The sequence below is a fragment of the Bos taurus genome, chromosome X (genome assembly GCF_002263795.3).
Source record: "Bos taurus isolate L1 Dominette 01449 registration number 42190680 breed Hereford chromosome X, ARS-UCD2.0, whole genome shotgun sequence".
Classification (NCBI taxonomy): domain Eukaryota; kingdom Metazoa; phylum Chordata; class Mammalia; order Artiodactyla; family Bovidae; genus Bos; species Bos taurus.
Window position 1 is genome coordinate 30,709,937 of NC_037357.1, and position 24,653 is coordinate 30,734,589.

The 24,653-nt window shown below is 40.0% G+C and overlaps 1 protein-coding gene and 1 pseudogene across 1 annotated transcript in view; both read left to right on the forward strand.

Moving 5' to 3' along the window:
• FMR1NB (FMR1 neighbor) overlaps nucleotides 1–13,175 on the forward strand; it is a 39,521-nt gene extending 26,346 nt beyond the window's left edge. Inside the window, 2 exon segments of the mRNA NM_001102262.2 lie at nucleotides 11,201–11,349; nucleotides 13,026–13,175. Of these exon segments, the coding sequence (NP_001095732.1) occupies nucleotides 11,201–11,349; nucleotides 13,026–13,042 (166 nt within the window). The 3' untranslated portion in view covers nucleotides 13,043–13,175.
• LOC100335894 (proteasome subunit beta type-6-like) lies at nucleotides 5,919–7,719 on the forward strand (annotated as a pseudogene).
• Nucleotides 13,176–24,653: the final 11,478 nt, after the last annotated feature.

A 24,653-nucleotide genomic window follows, 5' to 3' on the forward strand; every position in this document is an offset into this window, starting at 1 on the left:
TTTTCTAAAACCAGCTTGAACATCTGGAAGTTCACGGTTCATGTATTGCTGAAGCCTGGCTTGGAGAATTTTGAGCACTGCTTTACTAGCGTGTGAGATGAGTGCAGTTGTGCAGTAGTTTGAGCGTTCTTTGGCATTGCCTTTCTTTGGGATTGGAATGCAAACTGACCTTTTCCAGTCCTGTGGCCACTGCTGAGTTTTCCAAATTTGCTGGCTTATTGCGTGCTGCACTTTGACAGCAACATCTCTTAGGATTTGAAATAGCTCAACTGGAATTCCATCACCTCCACTAGCTTTGTTCATAATGATGCTTCCTAAGGCCCACTTGACTTTGCATTCCAGGATGTCTGGCTCTAGGTGAGTGATCACACCATCATGATTATCTGATTTGTGAAGATCTTTTTTGTATAGTTTTTCTGTGTATTCTTGCCACCTCTTCTTAATATGTTCTGCTTCTGTTAGGTCCATACCATTTCTGTCCTTTATTGATCCCATCTTTGCATGAAATGTTCCCTTGGTATCTCTTAATTTTCTTGAAGAGATCTCTAGTCTTTCCCATTCTGTTGTTTTCCTCTATTTCTTTGCACAGATCACTGAGGATGGCTTTCTTATCTCTACTTGCTCTTCTTTGGAAATCTGCATTCAAATGGGTATATCTTTCCTTGTCTCCTTTGTTTTCCCCTTCTCTTCTTTTCACAGTGATTTTTAAGGCCTCCTCAGTGAGCCATTTTGCTTTTTTGCATTTCTTTTTCTTGTGGATGGTCTTGATCCCTGTCTCCTGTCTAATGTCACAAACCTACGTCCATAGTTCATCAGGCACTCTGTCAGATCTAGTCCCTTAAGTATTATTTTCCACTTCCACTGTATAATCGTAAGGGATTAATTTAGGTCATACCTGAATGGTCTAGTGATTTTCTTGACTTTCTTCAATTTAAGTCTGAATTTGGCAATAAGGAGTTCATGATCTAAGCCACAGTCAGCTCCCAGTCTTGTTTTTGCAGACTGTATAGAGCTTTTCCATCTTTGGCTGCAAAGAACATAATCAGTCTGATTTCGCTGTTGACCATCTGGTGATGTCCATGTGTAGAGTCTTCTCTTGTGTTGTTGGAAGAGGGTGTTTGCTATGACCAGTGCATTCTCTTGGCAAAACTCTATAAGCCTTAGCCCTGCTTTATTCTGCTTTATTCTCCAAGGCCAAATTTGCCTGTTACTCCAGGTGTTTCTTGACTTCCTACTTTTGCATTCCAGTCCCCTATAATGAAAATTACATCTTTTTTGGGTGTTAGTTCTAAAGGTCTTGTAGGTCTTCATAGAACCGTTCAAATTCAGCTTCTTCAGCATTACTGGTCGGGAGATAGACTTGGATTACCGTGATATTGAGTGGTTTGCCTTGGAAATGAACAGAGATCATTCTGTCGTTTTTGAGATTGCATCCAAGTACTGCGTTTTGGACTCTTTTGTTGACTGTGATGACTATTCCATTTTCCCTGAGGTATTCTTGCCCACGGTAGTAGATATAATGGTCATCTGAGTTAAATTCACCCATTCCAGTCCATTGTAGTTCGCTGATTCCTAAGATGTCAACGTTTACTCTTGCCATTTCCTGTTTGACCAGTTCCAATTTGCCTTGATTCATGGACCTAACATTCCAGGTTCCTATGCAATATTGCTCTTACAGCATCAGACCTAGCATTTTGCCAAGCAATTTAGAGTGTCTGATATATTCTGCCTTGTATAATACCTCTGTTATGGTCCCTCCTAGTGTTCCTCTGACAAGGTATGGGGATGTTAAAGTACACTGGATTTTTCTCTAAAATGAATTCCAGAGGATTATCCCTTGATAGGAATATATTTTCTTCGTTTTACATAATAAACAAACTGCTTGAGAGACTTAAACAATGTGAATAGTATGTATATATTGAACACCATAAACTTTGGTTTACTATGATTTATTTATTTCCTTACTTATTTTACTATTTTGTGTAATAGTAGTAGGTACCTTCAGTCGTCCTGAGCTGTTCGTTGCAGCCTCAGAGCAGGTGTCAGTTTCAGCTTGCTGCTTAGCTGAAGTTTCAGGAACAATGGATGGCTGAGGGTGGATGGGGCATTGGCAGCTTTTCCTGGTAAGCTCATTTTATAGTCAAGGGCAATCATTGTGTTAGACTAAAGATCCTATCCTTGATACCAAACAAGGAGTTTAAATGAAGGCCAAAGTCTGCTAAATCCTCCTTTAGAGGGGCAAGGTATCTTTTTAGAGCTATCCCATTAACTCACTTTCTGTTTTCCATCTCAAAGAAGATTCCCCCCAGAAAAGGGAATGGCTACCCAGTCCAGTATTCTTGCCTGGAGAATCCCATGGACAGAGAAGCCTGGCAGGATACAGTCCATGGGGTCTCAAAGAGTCAGACATGACTTAGCAACTAAACAACCACCAGCAACCTAAGGAGAGCTATGTTGTACTTAGTAGCTCAGTCATGTCTTAACTCTTTATGACCCCATGGACTGTAGCTGGCCAGGCTCTTCTGTCCATGGAGACTTTCCAGGCAAGAATACTGGAGTGCATTTCCATGCTCTCCTCCAGGGTATCTTCCCAACCCAGGGATTGAACCTAGGTCTCCTGCATTGCAAGCAGATTCTTTACCATCTGGGCCACCAGGGAATCCCCAACCTAAGGAGCTAACAACCTGCAAGAGTTGGAGGGATGAAAAATGAGAAATAATATGAGGAGAGGGGAGAAATGAAAGCAGCTTATATAAAGAAGATAGTCACTTTCCAAAGACAAATGCATTTCATTTTTAATGCCTAATTCAGGCTTTCTGCAATTGACCATATTCAGTCACTACTTATGCTAGATATTAGGATACAGAAATGTCTTAAGAGATGGATTTTCATTTTGAGGAACTTAAATATACCTTAAAATAAATCCCAAGCATGACATACTAAGAACAATATAAGGTGGAATATAATTAAGGGTTAAAATTAGTGGTGACAGTGACTTGTAAAAGTTCTGAGGCATTGGGAATCAGGTTGAATGGTAGAGAGCAGGTGGGCTCCATGATGGAGATGATATTTGAGCTAAATTTCTGAAGGGAGAACAACATTTGGGTTAGGTGGAAAGGGGGCTCTCCCACAGAATTCATTACATTGAGATGTAGTCTCCTTAATAATATAGACCCCTTAAATGCCTGTCATTTCTTAGCAAGAGTGGCTGAACTTTGTCCCTTTTATAATCTATAACTGAATCTGTAGTTTACTTATTTTGTGTGTGTAGTTTACTTCTACTTGAGTTCAAATGTAAACAGAGAAGCTAGTTTGAACTGGTTCACATATACAATAGGGAGCAGAGAATATTAGTGAAAAGCTTTCTAAGAATTTGCTATTGATATCCTTATTAACGTATATAAGATGCATTTTGAAATTCATTATGTCCTCAAGGTTATGTAAAATCTATTTTTATTCTCATTAATAGGGATCAGAAACCTCATTAGGTTTAAGTGTCACTGGTAGACTTAAGACTTACATAGAGATGAAAAGCAAAAATATCAGGTGGATTGGGACAAAAGAAAGCAGGTGGGGGCTCTAGAGTGAGAGAGGAGAGTGGCTGAATTATTCCTGTTACAGTTGTAGAGTGCCAAGAACAGTAGTTTAAAGTGCGAATTTAGCTTCTAATATTTACCTGTTTTTATATAAAGTTTAATCTATATTTATATGCCAGTTAAACATCTGTGTATTATATAGGGATATGATACTTGAGTGTATACATAGCTTTGGCAAGGGGAAAGATTCAAACACTGTAATGCAGTGCCTGTTCAAATCAGATGAAATGTATTTTCATGTTCTTTTTCTTCCTATCAGATTGAATTTGTAACCTCAAATTAAGAAAATTCAGAACTCAGTGTGAAAATGACAAGACTATGTTTCTTTCAACTAATAAAACCGTGTTTTTTAAGATTCTAGATCATCTGATACACAGATGATGTAAATAGCACATCCCCCATACTCTTTCAATGTTGCTGCTTGCCAGATGGCTGCTACTGAAAATTTCTACATTTAGACAAATCCTGCTGAGTGATTCTCTGTATTATAATGTGGTTTTCATTATGTAGACAGTCTTATTACCACTTACTTTCATAGAATGGGAGGTAAAGAATTGGGAATAAATATGCCAAAAATTGCCTAAAAATCATGACCCATTGAATTTTAAAAATGAGCATTTACATTTTCAAAACCCCATGTTTGTTTGTCTCATTATACTGTACAATATAATTAGTAATGTTATTTTGAAAAGGTTTATGCAGTAATTAGCCAACTGCTGAAAGGTTTGAAGTTCCTAGGATTATAGACATATGAATTCAAAGAAAGAAAATAGAGTCTATAAAAGTATTGCTGGGCTCTAAGAACTTTGATAAAATACGATCAGATGAGAATGTGAGCAACTGGAACCCTTCTTGAACATGAGTCACTATAGACTTGAAATTCACATAACACCAGTTCTTATTGGACCCCATTCAAGGTAATTTAGTTACTGAAATAATAAGAGAACCTCATTATATGTGGATTATATGTCCAAGGTGTTCCTATTGCAAGGACTCCAAGGGCAGCATTTTAGAAAATTCTGGGATATTAGGTACTATTAAAAGGAAGGATTTGTTGCCAAGTAACTAATAACCTCATTGCAAAATTCAGTGACCTTTTCTGAATTTCCATCTGACTTGACATTTTTATCACATAAGTACACTGTTGACTGCTCCCTTTTTGAAAGTTTCCTTCCTTGGATTTCATTGTTCCCCTTCCCATTCTTATCCACCTCAGTTTGGTTTTCTTTGTTTTCCCAACTGTGGTTGTCTCCCAAAGCCTTATTCTCATCTATCAGAAAATATTACAAGTATGTAGCAGAAAGAGTATTTTAAAAGATCTTTGTTCTAGTTCTGCCTTTACTACCAGTTTTATAGTGAGCTTAACTTCTTTTGATGTTGATTTTCTCATAATATTAGAGTAGAAAATTGAGTTAATTTCTGAAGTCCTTTCTGAACATAGTGTTCTTGGTTTCTCTGGATAAATGACTCATACATCCTGAAATCACCTCCACCTATTTTGTATTTTTAACTGCATTTAATGCAATGTGTGCAAAACTAGACTTCTTTTTCTCCCAAATCATATCCCCTTGACACCTGTTCATTTCTCTCAGTGATTTCTTTAGTCTCTCATGCTAGAATCCTTGGAATCATCTGTGACTATTTCCTTTATCTTTAATATGTAATTCTATTCTTTCAGACTCCCTGTCATTTTTTTTTTTTTTTTGGTTTCCTTTGGGGTGAATTGGGGATTCACCTCTTCTCATATTTTATAGTCACAGCTTAGTCCAGGTGTAGTCCTCTTGTCACCTGCTGTCCTAATGAGCAAGTGGTTTCCTGAGGTGCAAAAGAAGGGCAAAATGTATTAGTCTTCCAGTGCTGCTGTAGCAAAATACCACAGTTGGCTTAAACAATAGGCATTTATTTTCTCATGGTTCTGTAGGCTAGAAGTCAGTGATCAAGATGCCAGCTGATTTGGTTTCTGGTGAGGGCTCTCCTGGCTTGCAGATGGCCACCTTCTCTTTGTGTGCTCACATGGCCTTTCTATGATGTGTGTGAGAGTAAGATGAGCAGGCATTCTGATTTTTAGTAAAACAAAAATTTATTATTTTTATACTGAAATTAATTTTACTGATCAGCACCCCACCTTTATGACCTGATTGAGCCTTAAGTATTCCCTAGAGGTACTGTCTTCAAATCCAACCATACTGGCAGCTAGGGCTTCAACATGAATTTTAGGGACACAAACATTCAGTCTGTAACAGGAGGCTAGCTGGCATTCAAATGCAAATGCAGAATTGGAAACTGAGGAGAACATTGAGATGATGCATCCAATCCAAAGAATTTATACAAGAGAGACAATAACTGGAATGGGGCTGCAAGTGGAGTTTAGAAGATGGCTAAGAGTTAGGTCCTGGAGAACTTTCCTGGTACTTCAATTGAAGAGTATGGCTGTGCCTTTCACATGGAGGGAGTGAGTAAGGATGCTTGCCAAGCTAATTTGGATGTATACATGAATTCCTCATCTACTCTCCTTCTAATTCACCCTGTTACATCCAGCCAGGCTTATCTCCCTAAAACAGCATTATTTCATCTCATTATATCATTCAATAACTTAAAATTTGGGCAATACTGGAAGAGGAAGATGGTGACCACCTTAGTGGCTGCTGGGGAGCTGGGCTGGCACCATCCTGGGGGCCTGAGGCCATTGCCTCCGACTGGGAAAACAGGGAAGTTTCCACAGGGACCACTGTCATGGCCATGCAATTTGCTGAGGGCGTGGTTCTAGGAACCGACTCCAGATCAACCACTGGGTTGTACATCACCAATCGAGTGACTGACAAGCTGACCCCTATTTGTGACTGTGTTTTCTGACCCCTATTCATGACTGTATTTTCTGCTGCCACTCAGGCTCAGCAGCTGATATACCCAGGCAGTAGCTGATGGAGTCACTTAATCAGCTTGGTTTCCACAGCATTGAGCTGAATGAGCCTCTGCTGGTATACACGGCAGCCAGCCTCTTTAAGGAAATGTGTTATTGATACCAAGAAGACCTGATGGCAGAAATCATCACTGCTGGCTGGAACCCCCAAGAAGGGGGCAGGTGTACTCAGTGCCTATGGGGAGTATGATAGTACAACAGTCCTTTGCCACTGGGGGCTCCAGGAGCTCCTATTTCTTTGGCTGTGTCAATGCTACCTACTGGGAAGGCATGACCAAGGAAGAATGCCTGCAGTTTACTGCCAGTGCTTTCACTTTGGACATGGAGCAGGATGGTTCCAGTGGAGGGGTTATCCACCTGGCAGCCATTGAGGAATCAGGGGTAGAGTGGCAGGTACTTCTTCGAGACCAGAGTCCCAAATTCACCAATGCCACTTTACCACCTCTCTGAATCCTGAGATTCTAAGATACAATAAGAGACACCCCATACTGCTTCAAAATTCAATAAACAGTTTGTCAGTGAGAAAAAAAAAAGGAACTTAAAATTCATTCTGTCAGTGAGAAAAAAAAGAACTTAAAATTCATTCAAGATGATACTGATTCCAGGCCTTCTGTTGGGTGTTATGAAGGGCAAAAAGGTGAATCAGATCATGGTGTGTGCTTTCAAGGGGCACATAGTCTAATAAAAATATATAAAAGTATCCAAGATAGAAAGTCACACTCCATAAAAAAGGTGCGGTTCAGGTCAGTCACTCAGTCATGTCCGACTCTTTGTGACCCCATGGATTGCAGCACGCCAGGCCTCTCTGTCCATCACCAACTCCCAGAGTTTACTCAAACTCATGTCCATTGAGTCGGTGATGCCATCCCACCATCTCATCCTTTGTCGTCCCCTTCTCTTCCCACCTTCAAACCTTCCCAGCATCAGGGTCTTTTCAAATGAGTCAGTTCTTAGCATCAGGTGGCCAAAGTATTGGAGTTTCAGCTTCAACATCAGTCCTTCCAATGAACACTCAGGACTCATTTCCTTTAGGATGGACTTGTTGGATCTCCTTGCTGTCCAAGGGACTCTCAAGAGTCTTCTCCAACACCACAGTTCAAAAACATCAATTCTTCAGCTTTCTATATAATCCAACTCTCACATCCATACATGACTACTGGAAAAACCATAACTAGACAGACCTTTGTTGGCAAAGTAATGTCTCAGCTCTTTAATATGCTATCTAGATTGGTCATAACTTTTCTTCCAAGGAGCAAGCGTCTTTTATTTTCATGGTTGCAGTCACCATCTGCAGTGATTTGGGAGCCCCCCAAAATAAAGTCTGTCACTGTCTCCACTGTTTCCCCATCTATTTGCTATGAAGTGATGGGACCAGATGCCATGATCTTAGTTTTCTGAATTTTGAGCTTTAAGCCAACTTTTTCACTCTCCTTTTTCTCCTTCATCAAGAGGCTCTTTAGTTCTTCTTCACTTTCTGCCATATGAGTGGTGTCATCTGTGTATCTGATGTTATTGATATTTCTCCCGGCAATCTTGATTCCAGCTTGTGCTTCATCCAGCCTAGCGTTTCTCATGATTTACTCTGGCATATAAGTTAAATAAGCAGGGTGACAATATACAGCCTTGATGTACTCCTTTCCCGATTTGGAACCAGTCTGCTATTTCATGTTCAGTTCTACATACAGATTTCTCAAGAGGCAGGGCAGGTGGCTCGTAGTTCCATCTCTTTTCAGAATTTTCCACAGTTTATCGTGATCCACACAGTCAAAGGCTTTGGCATAGTCAATAAAGCAGAAGTAAATGTTTTTCTGGAACTCTCTTGCTTTTTCAGTGATCCAACGGATGTTGGCAGTTTGATCTCTGGTTCCTCTGCCTTTTTTAAATCCAGCTTGAACATCTGGAAGTTGACAGTTCACATGTTGAAGCCTGGCTTGGAGAATTTTGACCATTACTTGACTAGCATGTGAGATGAGTGCAATTGTGCAGTAGTTTGAGCATTCTTTGACATTGCCTTTCTTTGGGATTGGAATGAAAACTGACCTTTTCCAGTCCTGTGGTCACTGCTGAGTTTTTCAAATGTGCTGGCATATTGGGTGCAGCACTTTCACAGCAACATCTTTTAGGATTTGAAATAGCTCAACTGGAATTCCATCACCTCCACTAGCTTTGTTCATAGTTATGCTTCCTAAGGCCCACTTGACTTCACATTCCAGGATGTCTGGCTCTAGGTGAGTGATCACACCATCATGATTATCTGGGTCATGAAGATCTTTTTTGTACAGTTCTTCTGTGTATTCTTGCCACCTCTTCTTAATATGTTCTGCTTCTGTTAGGTCCATACCATTTCTGTCCTTTATCGAGCCCATCTTTGTATGAAATGTTCCGTTGGTATCTCTGATTTCCTTGAAGAGATCTCTAGTCTTTCCCATTCTATTGTTTTCCTCTATTTCTTTACACAGATTGCTGTGGAAGGCTTTCTTATATCTCCTTGCTCTTCTTTGGAACTCTGCATTCAAATGGGTATATATTTCCTTTTCTCCTTTGTTTTTCCCTTCTCTTCTTTTTACAGTGATTTGTAAGGCCTCCTCAAAGAGCCATTTTGCTTTTTCGCATTTTTTTTTCTTGTGGATGGTCTTGATCCCTGTCCCCTATACAGTGTCACAAACCTCCGTCCATAGTTCATCAGGCACTCTGTCTGTCAGATCTAGTCCCTTAAGTATTATTTCCCACTTCCACTGTATAATCGTAAGGGATTTATTTAGGTCATAGCTTAATGGTCTAGTGATTTTCCTGACTTTATTCAGTTTAAGTCTGAATTTGGCAATAACAAGTTCACGATCTAAGCCACAGTCAGCTCCTGGTCTTGTTTTTGTGGACTGTATAGAGTTTCTCCATCTTTGTCTACAAAGAATATAATCAATCTCATTTTGGTGTTGGCCATCTGGTGATGTCCACATGTAAAGTTTTCTCTTGTGGTTTTGGAAGAGGGTATTTGCTATGACCAGTGTGTTCTCTTGGCCAAACTCTTATCAGCCTTAGCCCTGCTTCATTCTGTACTCCAAGGCCAAATTTGCCTGTTACTCCAGGTGTCTCTTAACTTCCTACGTTTGCATTCCAGTCCCTTATAATGAAAATGACATCATTTTGGGGTGTTGATTCTAAAAGGTCTTGTAGGTCTTCATAGAATCGTTTAGCTTCTTCAGCATTACTGGTCAGGTCATAGACTTGGATTACTGTGATACTTAATGGTTTGCCTTGGAAACGAACAGAGATCATTTTGTCATTTTTGAGATTGCATCCGAGTACTGCATTTTGGACTCTTCTGTTGACTATGATGGCTACTCCATTTCTCCTAAGGGATTCTTGCCCACAGTAGTAGATATAATGGTCATCTGAGTCAAATTCTCCCATTCCAGTCCATTTTAGTTTGCCGATTCCTAAAATGTCAACGTTCATTCTTGCCATTTCCTGTTTGACCAGTTCCAATTTGCCTTGATCCATGGACCTAATATTCCAGGTTCCTATGCAGTATTGCTCTTTACAGCATCAGACCTTGCTTCTATCACCAGTCATATTCACAACTGGGTGTTGTTTTTGCTTTGGCTCTATCTCTTCATTGTTTCTGGGATTATTTCTCCACTGATCTCCAGTAGCATATTAGGCACCTACTGACCTGGGGAGTTCATCTTTCAGTGTCCTATCTTTTTGCCTTTTCATACTGTTCATGGGGTTCTTAAGGCAACATTACTGAAGTGGTTTGCCTTTCCCTTCTCCAGTGGACTGCATTTTGTCAGAAATCTCCACCATGACCTGTCTGTCTTGGGTGGCCCTACACAGCAATGCCCATAGTTTCACTGAGTTAGACAAGGCTGTGGTCCATGTGCTTAGATTTGTTAGTTTTCTGTGATTGTGGTTTTCATTCTGTCTTCCCTCTAATGGAGAAGGATAAGAGGCTTCTGGAAGCTTCATGATGGGAGAGACTGACTGAGGGGAAAATTGGATCTTGTTCTGATGGGCAGGGCCATGTTCAATAAATCTTTAATCCAATTTTCTGTTGATGAGTAGTGTTATGTTCCCTCCCTATTATTTGACCTGAGGCCAAACTATGGTGGAGGTAATGAAGTTAATGGCGACCTCCTTCTAAAGGTCCCATTCAGACACTGCTACACTCAGTGCCCCCACCACTGCAGCAGGCCACCGCCCACCCACACCTCTGCCAGAGAGTCCTGGACACTCACAGGCAAGTCTGGGTCAGTCTCTTGTGGGGTCACTGCTCCTTGCTCCTAGGTCCTGGTGCATACAAGGTTCTATTTGTGCCCTCCAAGAGTCTGTTTCCCCAGTCCTGTGTAAGTTCTGGCGGCTCTATGATTGGGTTAATGGCGACTTCTTCCTAGAGTGCTTATGCCATACCCAGGTCTACTGCACCCAGAGCCCCTGTTGCTGCAGCAGTCCACTGCTGACCCGTACCTCCTCAGTAGACACTCAACACATTTCTGTCTCAGTCTCTTTGGGGTCTCTGGGTCCCAATTTTGCCCCTCCTTCTGTCTTACTGTGGCTTCTCTGCCCTTGGACGTGGGATGTCTCCTCACAGTAAAGGGTTATGTTACCAAATAACCTTTTCCTTTATTTATTATTTTATCAGTCTTGAGAAATAAAGTTTCACTTTGAACTTTTAATATTACAGTAGATGGGCTGGTCTTTTACGAAGAAGATTCAACAGAACTTTAAAGCGTTTGAAGAAACACAGAAAGAAACCAAAGAGGGATACTGAAATGTTGGAAACAGCAGTGGATGAGGAAGGATATGGTGATGAAAAGGACCAGGAGACTACAGGTAATGACAAGGATTTAAAGTTGAAGTATTTGATATTTGATTGTTATCCTCATCTTGGTTCAGTTGATGCTTATTTTTTTATCCTGCAAATGTTTGGACCACAGGAGTATCAGCTTCTGAAATAATGTCATTATTACCATTTGGATGGAAAGAAGGTGGACAAGAAATGTGCTAGGTTGTTTGGGTACCATACTATTTGGTATATGTAGTTCAGCCCTTCAGGGAAACAAAGAAATAGAATCTGCCTGCCCTAATTCTGAAGCTCCATAATAGACACCCTTGCTAAGTATAATAGTGGCCATGGTCCTCCATGTTGTGTTGACTACATGACATATCCAGTCGTCAGATCAGTCGCTCAGTTGTGTCCGACTCTTTGCGACCCCATTAATCACAGCACGCCAGGCCTCCCTGTCCATCACCAACTCCCGGAGTTCACCAAGACTCATGTCCATCGAGTCAGTGATGTCATCTAGCCATCTCATCCTCTGTTGTCCCCTTCTCCTCCTGCCCCCAATCCCTCCCAGCATCAGAGTCTTTTCCAATGAGTCAACTCTTCCAGTCCTAGATCCTAGCTAATCCTAGTTTCAGCTTCCTGCTCCCCAAAGGTACACAATGTAGTATTAGAAAAGGTTCAGAGAGGGGATCTCAGAATGAAACACCAGGGACTCCCTGGGCCTCACTTCACTTGTGTAGGCTTACAGATCCCTGAGCCTTGGCCTGGATTCCCTCATCCCAAATTAATTGTGAGGGACCAAGTGAGAATAAAATGATTTGTGGGAAAAGGAGTGTCCTTCAAGGAGTAGAGGACTGGATTGCGAGTCAGGGGACTCAGGACATTAACTAGTGTTTCCAATGGCAAGTAACCTTTCAGGTCCTTGATTAGCTGAGATACTGTGTGTGTATGTGTGTGTGTGTGTGTGTGTACCTGCAGCAATATAACATATGTGAAAATGCTTTGAAAATTGCAGCGCATTACTCAAATGTAAGGTGTTAATTTCTAGCCTCACTTATGGGTAAGGGCAAGAGTGGAATACTAGACCATTAAACTGAGTGTCAGGAGATTCTGGCTTTAGTCCTAGTTTTCCTGTTATTTACAATGGGAGCTTGGGTAAGTCCCTTAACCTTTGCTCAGTTGATTAAACTGCAAAATAGAGATTTGGACTATATGAATAAGAAAAGTGACTTATATCAGAAAAAACAAAATAAAATCCTTATACAAGATATTATATATGTGTATGTAATTGATATATTATTTATATAAGGTAATACATAAGTATATATGATAATAGTAATACATGTATATTATTACACATACCTATATATTACCATGTATAACTTTAATGCAGTACACACATGCATATATATATGCACATACATATGAAATTATAAGTAGACTAACAAAACTTGATTTCCATGGGCAGTTCTTCAGGGCATGAGATTTACCTTTGTTATTCAGAAATTGTCATTGTAATGATATTTGTTGTAGTATATCAATATTTTGTCTGTATGCCTCACTGTAATAAGATGATACATTGGCAAACTGAAAATAAACTAATTGTAGCATTCAGTATATAGTTTGAGAACTTTGTTGCAATCAGTTCCTTGTATAACAAAGTATGATGTACGTATACTAGTTCTGAAGTTGTTTTAACTCTGCTTTACTTTTTCTCCTGTAGCATTATTTTCCCAGTGAGAAGAACGCGTACCTTTCAGAGAAGAGGAGACTGTCCCAGTCATCTAAATCTGCTGGAACGTTTTAGAAGGATAAAAACTTTTGTTGTGCTTATTTTCAAATATAAAATAAAGTTGTAGTTTAGTTTTGTGCATCAAACCATAATCCGAATTCTTATTAAAAGTAGCTTCTATAGAATTAAAAAAAAGCATATGAAAAGTACTGCTTGCATTTCAGGTCCTGGACAGTGATGGATTTTTGCAACTTGGGTTATGTTATCAACATATATACTTCTGTTGGTGTTAAATAAGGCAGAGATATCACGCTGTTATTCACCTTCAAGCAAAGTGATGAAAAAAAAAAGTGATCAAATTTCACTCTATATGACACTTTGTTTTGAGGAAAAGAGGTAAAAGTATTTTATATTAGTGTTCTTTGTAGTTTATAATTTATAGCGTTTTTTCCACCCTGAAAGTAAGACACACTCATTACAGAGAACTTGGTAAAAAGGTTATGTAGAAGAAAGAAGGAAAAATCAACCATAATCCACCACCCAGAGCTGAACACTGTTACTATATATATTTTTTTTTTTTTACTTTTTAAAGAAACAGTTACATCCTGTGACATATGTAAAATTGACTTTTTAAGAAACTGATGCTTTTTTATGATTTACTTTCCTCTTTGAAATGTCTAGGGCTCAAGTTTACCTGGGCTTGTTGCTCATTCATTCAACAAACATTGCTTTAGCCCCTGCTAGGGTATGTACTTGGGACATAGTCATGAGCAAGATAGACTTAACCTTTCCTTCGTGGAGCTCACCATCCAGCTGGGGAGGAAGCCACATAAAGTAATGACAGGGCTGTGGTAACAGGAGTACCAAGTTTTATGGAAGTAGATGGCAGGGGAACTAGCCCAGACTTTAGAAAGAGATATAAAATGAAAGATAAGAGGGCTGAACAGGGTTTGCCATGCAGTCACTGTAGTGGCAGGAATGTTTCAGATATGAAGGCCAAATTTCATGGACTGTTTGAAGCACTGCAAACAGTTTAGGGTGGCAGCAACTTTGACTTAGATATTAAATCAGAAGAACTTATAACCCACATTAAAGGGTTGGGTTTTATCCTGTGGACAGAAGGAAACAATGATGGATTTCAAGCAAAAGAATGGTATGGTTAGATCTAATCCTTAGAAGTCAGTCTGACTATTGTGTGGATAATTGGCAGTGAACAATATTGGGGTCAAGGGAACCAGTTATGAGGCTGTTGTATTAATGTGGATGAGAAAGTGTGTCCTGGGCTGGGGTGGTGGCACTTGTGGATAGAGGTAGATTTGAGAGCTGTTAAGTGTGTAGCATCAATAGGACTTGGTGATTAATGTATGTGCGGCAAGAGTTAGCATGCTGAAAGGAGAGTATGAATTTCAGGTTTCTCAGTGATGGGCCAACTGGAAAGATAGTGGTGCTGAGCTGGACCAATGAGAAGGGCAGGTTTGGCAGGGGAAGATGGGTCATTTTGAATGAGCTCTTATTTAAAAATTTATTTATTTTAATTGGAGACTAATTTACAATATTGTGGTGGTTTTTGCCATACATTGACATGAATCAGCCACGGGTGTGTCTGTGGGCCATCCAAGTAGATATGACTAGGTTCTGGAGCACAGGAGAAAGATCTGGCTGCATATAAAAGTTGAGAGTCATCAATATATAGATGATAATTGAAATCACAATGAATGATTGATTCTAAATAGAAGGAATAAGGGGGGAAAAGGGGACTGGAATAGAATCCAGAGGAACACTGCAAGCATCCCAAGCATTTTTTAAAAATTAGTTATTTTAATTGGAGGATAATTACAATATTGTGACAGTTTTTGCCATACCTCAACATGAATCGGCCATAGGTATACTTGTGTCCCCCCCATCCTGAACCCCTCTCCCACTTTCCCCCCCACCCTATCCCTCTGGCTTGTCTCAGAGCACCGGCTTTGGGTGCCCTGCTTCATGCATTGAACTGGCACTGGTCATCTGTTTTATATATGGTAATGTATATGTTTCAATGCTATACTCTCAAAATTTATCCCACCCTCGCCTTTTCCCACTGAGTCCAAAAGTCTCTTCTTTATATCTGTGTCTCCTTTGCTGCCCCGCATGTAGGATCATCATTACTACCTTACTAAATTCCATATATATATGTGTGTGTGTATGTGTGTGTGTGTTGATACACAGTATTTGTGAAGAAGAAAATAGCAACCTACTCTAATATTCATGTCTCGAAAATTCCATGGACAGAAGATCTTGGTGAGCTACAGTCCATGGGATCACAGAGTCGGACACGACTGAAGTGACTTAGCACACATGTATACAGTATTTGTCTTTCTCTTTCTGACTGACTGCATTCTGTATAATAGGCTCTAAGTTCATCCGCCTCATTAGAACTGACTCAAATGTGTTCTATTTATAGCTGAGTAATATTCCATTGTGTATATGTACTACAACTTCCTTATCTGTTCATCTGCCAATGGACATATAGGTTGCCTCCATGTCCTAGCTGTTGTAAATAGTGCTGCAGTGAACATTGGAGTACATGTGTCTCTTTCAATTCTGGTTTCCTTGGGATTTATAGGATGGTCAGAAGTAGTGTGGCTATCAGTGGAAACTGAAGAGTAGGAGGATAGGTAGGAGAGAACAATATAATGAAATTCAGCAGGATGGCATGTTTCAAGGAAGAAGTACTCAAGAGTATCAAAGTTCAGATTCATTTCCACTGGATTTGATAACATGGAAGTCATTGGTGACTTTGGCAATAGCGGTTTCAGGGAAGAGGTAGGAGCAGAAACTAGATGACTTTGAGTTGCAGAGTAACTGGAAAGTGAGAAAGTGAAAGAGTATAGACTATTTGTTGAAAAACTTTCTGAAAGGAATCAGAAACAACAGTGCAGTGATCAATTGGTAACAGAATGGGGTAGAATAATTTTTTTCAAGGTAGAAGAGTAGATGGAACATTGAGTATAAAGGCTGGGGATGTAGGGACATTTCCATCTGCCCTCCTGATCCGTGGGGACCGTACCCTGCTCTGTTTTCTCCTTAGCATCTATCATCTGTTAACATATTATGTAATTTAATAATTTTTGTGCTTATTGTCTTCCTGTGCCAGAATATAAGTTCTTTGAGGGGAGGGATTTTTATGTGTTTTGTTCAGTGATATTTCCCAAGTGCCTCAAACAGTGTCTGGCACATAGTAAGTGCTCAACAAATAAAATACCTATTGAATGATTAGATTAGGAAAAAAGATGTTTTGCTATGATGATCAGATACTTTCAAGTGAACTGAACTCTTAGGGAAGAAAAACAGTTCAGTAAAACAAATGGTTGCTTTTAAAGCTGTTGCCCAAGAATCTAATACTGCTTCTCTAAATTTTAAGAAGTGCATTCAGGGAAAACTAAATGAAAAAGAACAACCAAAAATTTCTCTTGGTAGAAATAAGTAAGACAACTCCATAAGGAAACAAATACTTTAGAATACAAAATTGAGATTTTAGCAAAAGCTGCTGCAGTCTATGCAGAATATAAGCATAGTCTGAAACAAATAGTACCCTGAAAGCAAAAGAGAGGAACATCTGCAACTCTTCTCTGTTTAACAGATTAGAAGCTGAGTTGCAGGGTCTACTGACAGAGATTACCACGAAGTGGGTAACATGAGAGGAAAGAATGTGAACATAAGTGGCAGCCAAATAAATACTGGACCCAAGATGAAAAGCTGAAACAATTGAAGGTTGCTGTTATCAAAGATTAAAAGCCAAAGGGACCCTCACAGGAGTGGGAAGGAAATAAGGTGGTTCAGAGTGCTGGCTCCCAACAACAGTGCCAACAACAACAGTAGTAGTCAGCAGTACTAAAGTCTGGTCTGACACAGATGATCAAGCCCAACGAGACAGATGAGTAGATCATACATATGTCACTAGCATTCAAACCTTAACAGTCACAGAGTCATTTCCCTTAAGTTATTACCATATCTATTCCAAATGGAAAGATACTAGTGAAGTGATAAGTACTATGATGCAGAGCCTGAACTTAAACTGATCATGGTGACTGCTCTAAAATTAGAAGTGATAGATATTCTCCCAAACTCCATGGGCGTTGAGACTTTAAATTATAAATCACCACTCAAAAGATCTCATATCTGGATCATTGGCCAACCAGATGTTGGTAAAAGAATCTGGATAGAGGGACTTCCCTGGTGGTTCAGTGGTTAAGACTCCATACTGCCAGTGCCACGGGGCACAGGTTCGATCCCTGGTCAGGGAACTATGATCCTGCATGCTGTGTAGTGCAACTATTTGGAAAAAAAAAGAATCTGGATAGATGTAAAGTTAGGTCACTTGGAAAATGAGGACAAAATCTTTCTTGAATGTCACTGTCACAGATAATTGGAGCTCTCCATAAAAGAAGGGCTTCTCTTTACTGTGATAAAGGCCTATTTTATTCGCTATGGCATTTTGTGACTACTTTTTGTCTATTTATGGCCTAAGTGATTCACAACTTGCCCTTAGGAGGACTGCGAAACTGATATACCTACTATGGAATTGCTAGGCTGAATTTAGAGCCTTAGACCAAGCTGTAACGTGGACCATCCAAGTTACTTGCTGCCTGCCCCAGACCTCAGAGACTTGCTAAGAAAACATAGCTGTGCATGGGTTATTGCTTTAGGGTAGAAGACAGAGCAAAGGGAGGTGATACTCAAATGGGAAGGTATCCAGGAATAGTAGGACTGGCTATAGAATGTGTGGGGCTTAGTGCAAAATGAAAATACAGGGCTCCATATTCAAAATTATTAAGAATTTTAAGATGGTGACAACAGGACATTAAACCAAGTACAGGGCTGTTCAAGGAGCTGGGCCTTACGTGATCACACAGGTTGCATATCCATGCACACCTTGGGGAATAGTTGTGACATGGCAAACCAAGTTGTATATGGATTCCTCCACCACCTTCACACCTGTCTGCTAAAAAAGTGATAAGGAGGTTAATGGAACTCAACATCAAACAACTAAAAACCTGTTAAAGGCCCCCAGGCAGAGTCAGTATATGAAGGGAAATGTGGGAGATGGCTAGGCCTACAGATGCCAGAGTGGTTAGGCCAAAGGCTTCTAGTTGCACTCTTTATTTTTCCTTCATTGCCCCCCAGATCTGACCCCAAATTCTTAGGTGACTCTTACAAACAGAACAGAGACCTCCAATCTTACACATTTTGTTTCAGAAAGTAGAATAACAGAAAAAGCTGTCCATCACTTTTATGAAGCTAGTGTGTTGTAGATAACACAGCCAGAAGAAGAGCGTGCAAGAAAAGAACATCAGAGGCCAATTTAACTTAAGGACATGGATACAAAAATCCCACAAGTGTGTGTGTGTGTGTATACTGAATCCAATAATGTATTAAGTAGGCTTTGTTCCAGAAGTGCAAGTATGTTTCAGTGCTGGAATGCAGAGGAATAGAATCACAACGGGCTGAAGGTTAAAAATGATACAATTTTCTGAAAACGTGAAGAAAACCAGTTGAGAAATATCAACACTCATTTATGATTTTAAAAAATCTTAGCAAGCTAGGAATAGCAGGGAGCTCCGCTAACCTTTTAAAAGTAAACTAAACATATTTAATGGAGAGATTCTAGAAGCAGTCCCGTTGAGGTCAAGAAAAAGGCTATGAAGCCCTGTATCACAGCTGCTATTTAACATAATACTAGACAGTCTAGTCAAAGAATCAGATAATAGAAACATGATTTGTAATGGCTAAAAGACAACAACTGTTATTTGCATACAAATATCATTTACATAGACAATCTGAGAAAATCTACAAATCGCTGGGACTAATGAGTGTTGGATCTAGCCCCTAGAGTCATTATCAGTCCTGGTATGTCTACAGATATCCAATATTTGTCAGCTTCTTACTGCTCTGGGCAAGTATGCCACTGCAGGTTGCCCAGGACTGAGGGATTTCCCTGGATGCAGAATTTTCCATGCTAAACATGAAACAGTCACCCTAGTTCTGACTTGGATTTCTTTCTTCTCTCATAACCCCTGGATATTTCCTTTCAAGCTAGGCTATGTATTTAAATTTGTTTTATATTACAGTTTATCCAGCATTTCTAGATATTTTTAGCATAAGGTATGGATCTGCATCAGCTCATCTTTACTTTTGCCAGAATTTCCCTTATTAAACCTTTAAGAATAAGGAAACATTTAATGACACGAGCAAATGTTCATGTGTAGAGTGAAAAAAAGCGGACTATACAACTCTGTTTTTATTGTAAAGATATGTATTCACATCTTTGAAAATTTTTGAGATAGCTAGCAGAACTTCAGATAGAATTGACTTCAGTCTCTTTCAGAGGAGATGACTATGGATAAATGGAAAAGAAATCTTACAGGATGAGCAGCTGGAAAGGGGGAAGGATGGAGGATAGGAGAGAAAAATGGTGAAGATTGCGAGACATAACCAAGGGGGAATGATTTCATTACAGTGAGACAGTTTGTATTTTTAAACACTTACAACCTGTAGCTCTTTCTCTCACATTGTCTGACTACTTTTATCTTGGAGAAGGTGATCAACTGTTATTCATCAGAGACCTGGATCCAGATTACATTGTCTTAGTGAGCATGCAGCTAGGTCATTGGAGAAGGCAATGGCACCCCACTCCAGTACTCTTGCCTGGAAAATCCCATGGATGGAGGAGCCTGGAAGGCTTCAGTCCATGGGGTCGCTGAGGGTCGGACACGACTGAGTGACTTCACTTTGACTTTTCACTTTCATGCATTGGAGAAGGAAATGGCAACCCACTCCAGTGTTCTTGCCTGGAGAATCCCAGGGATGGGGGAGCCTGGTGGGCTGCCGTCTATGGGGTCGCACAGAGTCAGACACGACTGAAGTGACTCAGCAGCAGCAGCAGCAGCTAGGTCATTGGAGCAGGCATTTTAAACAATCACTTACTAAGGGAATTTTTAAAAAATCTGTGCATTAACCAGGGAAAGAATAAAATAAGTTAACTAAAATACATTTGAATGTTAATTAGTCCTAGAAAGACTCTGATGTGGTTCAAGTTTTTTTTTATGTTAATTAAACAATCCAGTATCTGTAAACCCAGGCTCAAAACAGAGCTTTGATGAGTTGTTAAGAGGTTTCTTAGTCATTAAAATGATGGAGGTCTGTTCTTAGAATTTTTAGGTATAAGTACATCAAAATAGGGAAATCCTGCCTGAGGAAGTATATTCCTTAAATAGTTATGTAAAATAGGTTTTGTAGGAAGGAGGAGGATGGGTGTAACTATTGATATAAAGAAGGAACACTAGGAAGATCTTTGTGATGATGGAGTAGTTCCATATCCAGATTGCAGTAATGGTAACAGTGAACCTACACATGTGATAAAATGGCATTGCACACTACCAATGTCAATTTCCTGGGTTTGCTGTTAATTGAAGTATATTTGATTTATATATTATTTTAGTTTCAGATAATTTTACTGTAGCTATGTGAGATGTAACCAGTGGAGGAAACTGGGTGAAGGATTTGTGGGACCCGCTTTGTTCTCTTTGCAACTTCCAAGGAATTCAGAATTATTTCAAAATAAAAGGTTTTTTTTAAATTTATTTATTTAAATTAGAGGCTAATTACTTTACAATATTGTATTGGTTTTGCCATACATCAACATGAATCTTCCACGGGTGTACACGACAAGAACAGCAAAAAATGGGTCATGTAGACTAGCATCTCCCAGGAAAAGCCAACATGACCCCCAAATACATGCCTGTTTTGTCTTAGTTGGGTACCAAGGCTGGCAGAAGAGGTTTGGGCTGACTGGCACTTGTGTGCCTTGCCAAATTATGCCTTAGATGACAGAAAGATAAATACAGACTTAAGAGCCTTATTCATTTTCACTTTTATATAGGCCACAGTGTCTTGCTGCAGTTAGAGAAATGGCCTTCTAAAACATTATTCTACAACTGTTTTATTTAGACATATCAGTCAAATGACCAGTTTATTTACTGGAGGCTGAAAAAAAAATCACCTAATGAATTGAATCAGGATGTCAAGTCCTTCACTTAATATAGACAGACATGAGATACACGTTCGTGATAAAATAGCTCACAGAACAGCTTTTAGGCAATTTGACTTATAATTTTTTAAAGTAGAGAATCATACTTGAAATGGGCATTAAAGTAATTAGTATACTAGGTATTTTAATTAGTGTATTAGTATAATTAGTATATTAGGACATTGACCTTAACTGTTAAAGCTAAGTTTAAATACAATAACATCAAGAACTAGAAAAGACCAAAAATTATCTCATCCAATTACCTCATTTTATATATAGCAGAAGTTTATATCTGAGTAAAAGCTATAGCTGAGTAAAAGCTAAGATTCTGATATATCTAGGCATCCATTTTCACAGGTTTGTCACCTAGGGTATGGGGCCTAGTTTGGTTTGTGTCTAGCTCCTGGGGAACTTTGGCTTATGTTCGACTCTTGGAGGCAGAATTTTGGTGATGAGTGGATGAACAGAGTGCCTGTTTCTCTAACTGGCCCCACCATAGACTAGGCTGGAGTCTTAAGGAGAAAAGAGCATTTTTTATTTCACCTTAGAACATAGGATTAAAGTGCAATGAGGACTGAAGGGAAGCTGCAGGTTGAGAGCACTGGAAGACAGCATCCTGAGCATAGAAGTTTCTCAAGGACAAGAGCAGCAGTGGCAGTGACTTTTCTCTGGAAAAACTGGAGCAAATTTGTTTGTTCGCTCAGTATGTTTATTGGGGCTTCCCTGCTTGCTCAGTGGTAAAGAATCCACCTGCCAGTGCAGGAGACATAGAATTCGATCCCGGTTCCAGGAGGATCCTGCATGCCGCGGAGCAACTAACCCTGTGTGTCACAACTAGTGAGCCCTGTGCCCTAGAGCCTGGGAACTGCAACTACTGAAGCCCGTATGCCCTAGAGCCTGTGCTCTGCAACAAGAGAAGCCATCGAGATGAGAAGCCTGCGCACCACAATTAGGAGAGTAGCCTGCCACTTGCTATAACTAGAGAAAAGCCTACGCAGCAACAAAGACCCAGCACATTTTTACATTTACATTTAAAGTCGCTCAGTCGTGTCTGACTCTATGACCCCATGAACTATATATACAGTCCATGGAATTCTCCAGGCCAGAATACTGGAGTGGGTAGCCTTTTCCTTCTCCAGCAGCAGCAAAGACCCAGCACAGCCAAAAATAAATAAATAAAAATTTTAAAAGAAATTGCAAAAAAGTTAATATATATGTTTACTGAGTACCTACTATATTCCAGGCAATGTTCTGGGTGCTTAGACTACATCATGGGAGACAGTAAAGAACCTTGCCATCAATAAGTTTACATTCTACTGAGAAGCGGGGTAAGACAGAGAAGAAACAATAGGCATAATAAGTAAATCATGTGATATGTTAGAATGTCATAAACACTGTGGAAAAACAGCAGAAGGAGAGTTCAGAGTGGCATCGAGGGGAGGCACAGGTTGTACTACTGAATAGTCAAGGTAGAAGATTTGCGGAAAGATTTGAAGGATGTAAAGGAGTCAGCTGAACTAATATCCAAGAGAAGTACATCCACCAGAGGAGACAGTCCGAGCAAAGGCCCCAGTGCAGGAATGTGCCTGGCTTGTTTGCAGAGGAGCTAAGAGGTCTGTGTGACTGATTCGGAGAGCAAGGGGAGGGGATAAGGCGAAGAGATGAGAGTAGTGGTCAGGGCCAGAAGACAGAAGGGGCCTGGTAGGCTGTGGTGAGGACTTGGGCGCTCTTTCTGGGTGAGATGGGAGCTGGTGGGGGGTTTCAAGCAGAGCAGTGATGGGACCTGACTTGTGTTTTAATAGAATCACTTAGGTTATTGTGTTGATAATAGACTATAGAATGGCAAGAGGAGAAGCAGAGACACCAGTTATGAACCTGTTGCAGCAGTGTAGGTAGCTCAAACCAGTGTGGAAGCAAGGTGAGAAGTGGTGTTAAGAAGGTCTGATCCTGGGGGTACTAAGAAGTGTTGATAGGATTTCCTGACAGTTTGGATGTGAGGTGTAAGGGAAAGCTAGTAATGCAGGAAAAACTGGAAGGATGGAGTTACTGTCAATACTGATACAGGGAAGGCTGGCGGGGAAGCAAGTTACAGGGGATAAGAACCAACCATGGTGAATTTGAGACGATTATTAGATATTCAAGTGGAGATGCTGAATAGGATATATGAGTCAGGATATATTATGTATGAGTCAGGAATTCAGGGCTAGAAATAAAAACTTGAGAAGTGTATTTAAAGCCATAGATTGCCACTTACCTGGTGGCTCAGTGGTAAAGAATCCACCTACCAATGCAGGAGACAGGTTCAATCCCTGGTTCAGGAAGATCCCCTGGAGAAGGAAATGGCAACCCACTGTATTATTCTTGCCTGGAGAACTCCATTGACAGAGGAGCCTGGCAGGCTACAGTCCACGGTGTCACAGAGTCTGACACGACTTAGTGACTAAACAACAAACATTGGGTGAATAAGATGGTTAAAGAAAAGGACCAAAGACTAATCCCTGGGCCATGCCAAAATTGATACAGGGAAAAAGAGGACAACCAGGAAAGAAAGCTGGGAGTGCCAAGAGAAAACTGTGATCCATGTTCAAATTCTATTGATAGATCAGTAAAATTAGAGCTTAGACTTGAAGGCTTATCAATATGGAGGTCATTGTGGACCTTGATGAGATCCCTGTGATGAACTAAAAAGAGTGAAAGCCTACTTGGAATGAGTTTTAAAAGACTAAAAAGAATTAGAGACAGCAGATATAGGCAACTCTTTTGAGAGACTTGCTTCAGAGAACAAAGAAATCAAGCAGTAGTTGGCAGTTGGGGTGGGTGGGTGGATAGAGAGAGCAAGGGAAGTATCTTTTAAGGTAATGTATTTAATAATTGGAAAAAAGAGATCAGTTTTCCGTTTGAAGTTTATTGACTAATGCACAATTAATACAGATTGTGGTGAATTAAGACATAATGTGTCAAACAGATATAGAATTGACCTAAACACATGAGAAGATCAACCTCAGCAACCATTGGCAAATGCAAATCAAAACCAGAGTTGTAATAATATTGCTTCATAACTGTGAGCATGGCTGCAGTCAAAAAGAAAGAAAATAATAAATGTTGGTGAGGATTTGGAGAAATTGGAACATTTTTACCTTGCTAGTTTGACTGTTCTTCAACATGTTAAACATAGTAACACCATCAGTTCAGTTCAGTCGCTCAGTCATGTCCGACTCTTTGCGACCCCATGAATCGCAGCACACCAGGCCTCCCTGTCCATCACAAACTCCCGGAGTTCACTCAGACTCACATCCATCGAGTCAGTAATTCCAGGTATATACTCAAAGAGTTATGGAAATGTTTGTTCTTGATCTTTAGGAGGAGTCTCCAGTCTTTCATCATTAATTATGATATTGTTGTTCAATTGCTAAGTCATGTCTGACTCTTTGCTACCCCATGGACTGCAGCACACCAGGCTTCCCTATCCTTCATTATTTCCCAGCTTGCTCAAACTCATGTCCATTAAGTCAGTGATGCCATCCAACCATCTCATCCTCTGCTGCCCCCTT